This window comes from Cajanus cajan, chromosome 1 (assembly GCF_000230855.2).
Source record: "Cajanus cajan strain Asha chromosome 1, NIPB_CcT2T_4, whole genome shotgun sequence".
NCBI lineage: Eukaryota > Viridiplantae > Streptophyta > Magnoliopsida > Fabales > Fabaceae > Cajanus > Cajanus cajan.
Window position 1 is genome coordinate 15,582,271 of NC_138517.1, and position 6,246 is coordinate 15,588,516.

The 6,246-nt window shown below is 34.6% G+C and overlaps 1 protein-coding gene across 5 annotated transcripts; it reads left to right on the forward strand.

The window, feature by feature from the left end:
* Positions 1 to 237: 237 nt before the first annotated feature.
* LOC145958427 (uncharacterized) lies at positions 238 to 5,501 on the forward strand. 5 transcript variants are annotated; one of them, XR_014434209.1, is made up of 10 exons: positions 238 to 439; positions 574 to 794; positions 1,882 to 1,959; positions 2,248 to 2,303; positions 2,774 to 2,893; positions 3,004 to 3,074; positions 3,553 to 3,646; positions 3,780 to 3,982; positions 4,584 to 4,665; positions 5,163 to 5,501. XR_014434209.1 is itself a non-coding variant. In XM_083075691.1 (9 exons), exons 1-9 carry the CDS (start codon positions 253 to 255, stop codon positions 5,171 to 5,173), a joined length of 1,041 nt encoding a protein of 346 aa, XP_082931817.1. In that variant the 5' UTR covers positions 238 to 252; the 3' UTR covers positions 5,174 to 5,501. The 5 variants fall into 5 exon arrangements, 3 of the variants coding, with proteins under 3 accessions (XP_082931817.1, XP_082931819.1, XP_082931820.1); XR_014434213.1 differs by having other exon boundaries at positions 3,780 to 3,865; XM_083075691.1 differs by lacking the exon at positions 4,584 to 4,665.
* The last annotated feature ends 745 nt before the right edge of the window (positions 5,502 to 6,246 follow it).

The window sequence follows — 6,246 nt, forward strand, 5'->3', positions numbered from 1 at the left end:
TCACATTTAGGGTTAATTTCGTGGTTTTATCATGTTTGCTAATTGTCATTTGAATTATGGGCCTAATTGCAAAACTAATCAAATTTCTGGACAGTTTGACCTTCGCTCGGTTTTTTGGCCATATCTGGAGCTACAGGACTCCGAATTGAGCAATCTTGGTGGCGTTGGAAAGCTAAGAGAAAAAGCTACAAATGTCTCACTAATGTGAATCTCCTAATTCGAAGCCTAAGATGGTCAAAATGGAGCCCGAAAATGACCCACGGAATCTGGAAACGTTTTAGGCCTTGTTTTGCAATGTTCAAATCAGTTTGGGCCCAATTTGACCCAAGCCTTCTAGAAGGGCAAAAGGGTAATTTAAGAAACCCTAAAAGAGGGCAGAAGGGAGCCCTCTTCACACATTCTCTGTCTCTTCACATTCCATCCCTTCCGCTGCGCCATTGTTGCTAGGGTTTCGTCCATCCTTCACATTCCATCCCTTCCGCTGCGCCATTGTTGTTGCATCTTCACTTCATTCTCGCTTCCATTTTTAACTTAATTCGCTATTCTCTACTAACCTCTTCCATTTCAATGCAGATGCTACGAGGTGCGCCAAGCCACCGTCACAGCCTACGGCGCTCTATGCCCCGTCATCGCTTCCGTCCCCAGTGGCAGACAGAACCACCTCATGCTCGTGGACCACTTCATCCGTTGGGCGCTGCCGTTGCTCAACTCTGCCATTGCCATCGCCGCCAACGGCGCTAAGGAGCCCTCCTGGAAGGCCTGCACGAGCTCCTCAACGTTGGCAAAACCAAAAGGTACGCGCTGCCTCCGTTCTCTCGTTTTATACCTGTCTCCGGTTGCATATCTTCGCTTGTTCGCGTGTTTCACTGTGAATGCAGTGCTTTTAATTGTTTAATGGAATGTATTCAGTGGAAGTGGTGTAATCTAGTTTTTGTGGTCTCTGATCTGTTTTGGGTGTTGGTTGTGCAGTAAGTTTTGGGTGTGGGTGTTGGTTTAGTATTGGAGTTTAATTTTTCTTTATATATTTCTGTAGTTTGGTTTAGCTTTTATTGATTTGGTAATTGCAAAGTTAGTAAATGTAGTCATGTTTTCCATGTTTGCACTGCAACTTTTGTGTAGTGCAAGCAAAACAGGAAATAGAACCGTGTGAAGGAACTTAATTTTATTTACTTATATGTGTATAACCTAAATTGACAGTGAGCTTTTTTGATAAATTAATAATTTTTTATTGCTGCTTTTAAGTTACAGCTCAACCTCAACCTGATGACCTTTGTTGCAATGTGAATGGCTTTAATCTGCTTCAGATCATTTTAATTTTTGTACTGTTTTTCTTTCTTCATTCTTTTATGCGATAGTGAATGGCTTTAATCTTCATTCTTAGGATTGGTTTCCACTTTTTATTATATTTCTCTTGCTTATTTTAGTAAAACCAGGAGTCTTATAATAAATAGGGGCTAATGCTTTGTCTTTTTTATTACATCAAGTCAATATCAATTTCAAATCTAGCTTTTCATCCTTCCCTACCTAAAGTTTCAACATGGTATTGAAGTAGTACCATACTTCTTGACTTTTCCCATTGCAATTTTGCTTCCAGGTTCCATGAAAATTAAAACCTAGAAATTTATTGTGATGATGTCGTCATCTCCATGATTCTTATTTTTTTCTTTCTACTTGTTGTCTTGTTGCTCTCCTTCAGCTACTGTGATATTCGAAATTGAGTTACATATAAATTCTCTCAATTTCTACAATTATTTTGCACCGTAGTCAATTGTGATTATGTAATACAATGATACTACATAACAGGCTAGAACTAGACCTCCAATAAATTTAATGGATCTAATAGTCTCATATTTCTTAGCATGCTTTATTTATTGTCTTCAGATCTTGGACGAAGCACACAACAGCCCTGGGTTGCATGCTGCAGCTGGACCTGGTCTTGCAGAAGAATGTGAAACTTTGGTATAGTTATAAATTGCTTCTGCAAAGATGTATTGTTATGTGTTTGATGTATCATATTGATAACATTTGAAATTATTAATTTAGTGATTACTAACTATATCTTCAATAAAGGTTTGGATTTCTTGTGAGAGATAATAGTTTGGCTGGGAGATTGAGCTAAGATGTCAGCATTGTATCATTATTGTGTTTCAACAATTCATAGAATGTCATGCCAGGAAAAGTAGCTTTCTGGAAATGAAATATGAATATGATGATAAAATTGATATCACATATCTTTATTGTTGACAGGGTGGATGTAGAACAGGGATGGCCAAAGTTACCAATGCCTATGACCTTCCTGCAAGGTTTGTATATTCCCCCCTGTCACTATGCAATCATGGTTTATTTTTTTTGCCTCCTTTCTAGGAGAAAAGATACTTAGAATGTCTTTTAGTCAGTGCTGTTGCATTGATATTTGATGCAAAGGTGCATTCTCATGCTAAATTTGATCCCTTTTGAGTTATAGTTGTATCGGCATGGGATTTGTATATTATACACAAATGTAGATGTGTGTGTATAATTGGACAATTGTAAACAGCATGTTTTCTCTTTTCTATGTTTCGGTTTGAGATCATTAATTCATATGTCATGCTGCACAAAAACAAGTTATGTTAATGTATTCTGGTCTTCTACCCCTTTGTTGCTGATCTATATTGCTTCCTTAGTCACGTCTCACATGTAATTCTCTTGGGTAAAAGTTAGATTTGTATTAATATGCCTTTAAGCCTTTCTTAGTTGCTGACCCATATTTATGCCTTCAATAAATTTCTGGTAGGAAAGTTATCCATATTGTTGGCCCAAAGTATGCTGTGAAGTACCACACTGCTGTAGAAAATGCGTTAAGCCATTGCTATCGTTCTTGCTTAGAACTCTTAATTGAGAATGGGCTTAAAAGGTTTTAGTTTCAAATGCGATAAAGTTCTTTTCTTGAAACAGTTTGTTAGGGCATCTCCTGTGCAACTTTATAGATCTAAAACTTGTTTTTTGTTGGCATATATTCATCAGCATTGCTATGGGCTGTATTTATACCGAGACAAAGAACTATCCCCGTGAGCCAGCTGCACATGTAGCTATAAGTGAGTTTTTTACCTCATATTTTGCAATTTATATGTTGATTAGTGTGATGTTTATTCTGACCAAATCAATTAAGCAGGTTAACTATGTCTGACAATCTCAGGAATTAACTTGCCCTTCTTTTGGTTATAAATTATTTCATTACTGTTCCATCCATACAGAAAATAGCAGCCTTTAGTGCCAAAAACAAGAAAAAATAAGGAGCTAACTTTGTCTTAAATATAGAAAGGAAATCAATCATTAGGGGAAGGGGAGAGGAAGAATCTGCTGCTGAGTGCTCATTTCTTCCCAATCATCACTAGATATCCAAACATAACATCGGGATTCTTATTCATGCCCATACTGAGTGCATTTAGTGTAGACATCGTGAATGTTTTTCTATGGTGTAAATGTTTTCTGATGTCTGATGGATAATATATTATTATTACGTTTCTACACTTTGTATTCTTTTATATTTTCTTCTAAGGTCTTTTTATTCAGGAACTGTGCGGCGGTTTCTCGAGAAGCAAAAAGACAATATAACGGTTGTTGTCTTTTGCACTATCAGCACAACTGATACCGAAATATATAAAAGGTAATTTGTTTTTGTTATTGATATCTGCAGTGCTTTATATGAAATAAACCAAGTCAAAAGTAAATTTGTTTTATTTTCATTTCAAATTTGGACTTAATTATTCACCGTTACCTTTTATATAATCTTGATGTAGGTTGCTTCCACTCTACTTCCCTCGGGATAAACAAGAGGAAGAGATGTCTCTGTCAAAGCTTCCTGCGGATGTTGGGAATGAGAATGGTGAGACTGTCATAGATGAGCGCAAAATCCGAATAAAGCCTTTGCCTAAAAAAATGTTTCAAAACCTCCTGAAGCTACAGTTGATCTTCCTGTTAGTGATGTTGGCTTGGTTCCCAGGTCACTAATTTTAATTTAATACAACGATTTTACATATATTTATATTTCTTTCTAGATTTCTCAGTGTGTTCTACATACAAATATTTGAATGTGCATCACCATTCTAAACATAGATAAATAGTATGTTTCACAGAATCTAATAATAATACAATCTAGATCAGGACCCTATATTAGTCCTTGTCATTTATAAATTCACTTTATTTAGTCTATCTACCAATATACTAGTTATCTAAGGCTAACTATTAGAAATGATGTGACATCATTATGATTGATATGAGAGTTGATAGATATATTGGGATGAATACATCTAAAACCACATTGTTTTATTCTTCAGTTGCAATTTGAAATGTGGAATGAAAGATTCGTTGTACAATATTCTATAATGTATTTAAATGTATTACAATGTGTTGATTTGTTCATGAAACCTAAAGCACCAGCCCAGGTTCATTATTCTAACTAAAAGAGGAAACAAATCATGGGATAATGAAAATTGAATCAATCACAAGAGATAATAAGGAAATAAGTAAACTAATCCTAAAAGATATCTAAGATATGATAAGTTGTTTTCTTATATATTCTAACAATGTTTTTTGTTTATTAGTTGACTAGGTGGAGGGACTAAATTAAAGTGAGTAGAAATTTCAGGGACTAAGGTGAAAACAAAAGAAATGCCGAGGGCTAAAGTAAGAATTAAAGCAGATGTCAGACCAAAATATGATTTTGCCTTTTGCTCAATAATTTAAATTTCTGTTGCAATTTTACAATGCTACAACTGTGCTTCAGCTTGTCAGCAAAATGTTGAGCATTATCAACAGATACAGATATTTCTTCTTACTTGTTTGAAAGCCTTTTTCAGCAGTATTAAATGTATGATTGGTGATGAAAAAACAGAAGAAAAAAAAAGAATACTTTTTCATTTCCTCAAACATTTTTGCGGTGTAAACCAAATAAGCACTTGAAATCACTTCTTGTGGCTATATGTTTGTATTTCACAGTATTAATTATCATTCTTCTTTATTTTCTTGAACCTTTTTAATGGTATTTGACTAAACAAGAGCCTTCCATTTTTTATAATTTTACTTGTAGAGTTTTCCTGATTAATGTGTTTGATGTTTCTATTTCCTTTTAAATGTAGTTTAGATTATAGGTTCTAATTCATTTTGTACTTGTGATCTGGTAGGCATGACTTAGAAGTGAATGGAGGAAAGGGTCTCATTGTGGTCCCAGAACAAAGTATGTTTATCACCGACCATGACATGAACATGCCAACTACAGTTCTATCATCAGCTGATATAAGAGCATCACTGTAGTTTCTTCATTATTTGCCTAGTCCATTATTCTCTCTAGCAAGTGGAAGAGGGTCTATTTGTGTATGGAAAGAATTCATTTTTGACTTTGTTTTTATTTTAAATTTTGAATAATTGATAAGTTTCTCTGTAAGTAAAATAGTACGATTGTATATTTTTTTCCTCTGTAGTTTGATGAGTTGTGAATATAGTTCAAGGTGATTTTGATCTCAGTTGAAGCTGGATTGTTGTGCAAGTCTTTTTACATGATGGGAGCACAAGGGTATAAAATGATACAAATTTAAAAATAAAAAAATTCCATTTATTTTACAGGTTTAAGAAATTGCAAGTGTACAGCAAACTAGTTATAGAAAATGTTTTATTTTTATAAATAATTAAAAACATATTTTGTTTTATTTATTTATTAAAAATATTTAAAAATAAACAATTCTAAAAAATTTATTCATCACAAATTTAGTCATCAAAGACGCCCAGTTTGAGAGGGATTCAGCCTAGTTAGTGACGGATTTTATCTGTCGCAAATTGTGACGGATTCTAGTCAATTATAGTCATCACAGTTTGTGACGGATACTTGGCATCACAGTTTGTGACGGATTCATTCATCACAATTAGTAAGGGATTTTGTGTCATCACAATTTGTGATGGACTCACATACCTCTCAATCCCTCACATATTGCGAGGGATTTAATCCCTCACAAATTGCGACGGAGTTAGAGGCGTCACAAATTGCGACGGATTTTTATTAATTTCTAAACATTTATTGTTAGAAATTAGTGACGGAAATTATATTGTTTGTGATGCCTTAATTCCGTCACTAATTGTGACGGAGAAAATAATCCGTCACTAAATATTTTGTGACGCCAAATTTTGTGAAGGAATCATTTCTGTCACAAATTCCGTCACTAATTTATTAGTGACGGATTTTATGAAGATTAGTGACGGATTTGTTCCCTCTCT

Coding starts and splice junctions, on each gene's coding strand:
- LOC145958427 (XM_083075691.1), top strand. CDS start 253: ATGACCCACGGAATCTGGAAACGTTTTAGGCCTTGTTTTGCAATGTTC. Junction 795..1,881: donor AACGTTGGCAAAACCAAAAG/GTACGCGCTGCC, acceptor TATTGTCTTCAG/ATCTTGGACGAAGCACACAA. Junction 2,894..3,003: donor ATTGAGAATGGGCTTAAAAG/GTTTTAGTTTCA, acceptor TATATTCATCAG/CATTGCTATGGGCTGTATTT.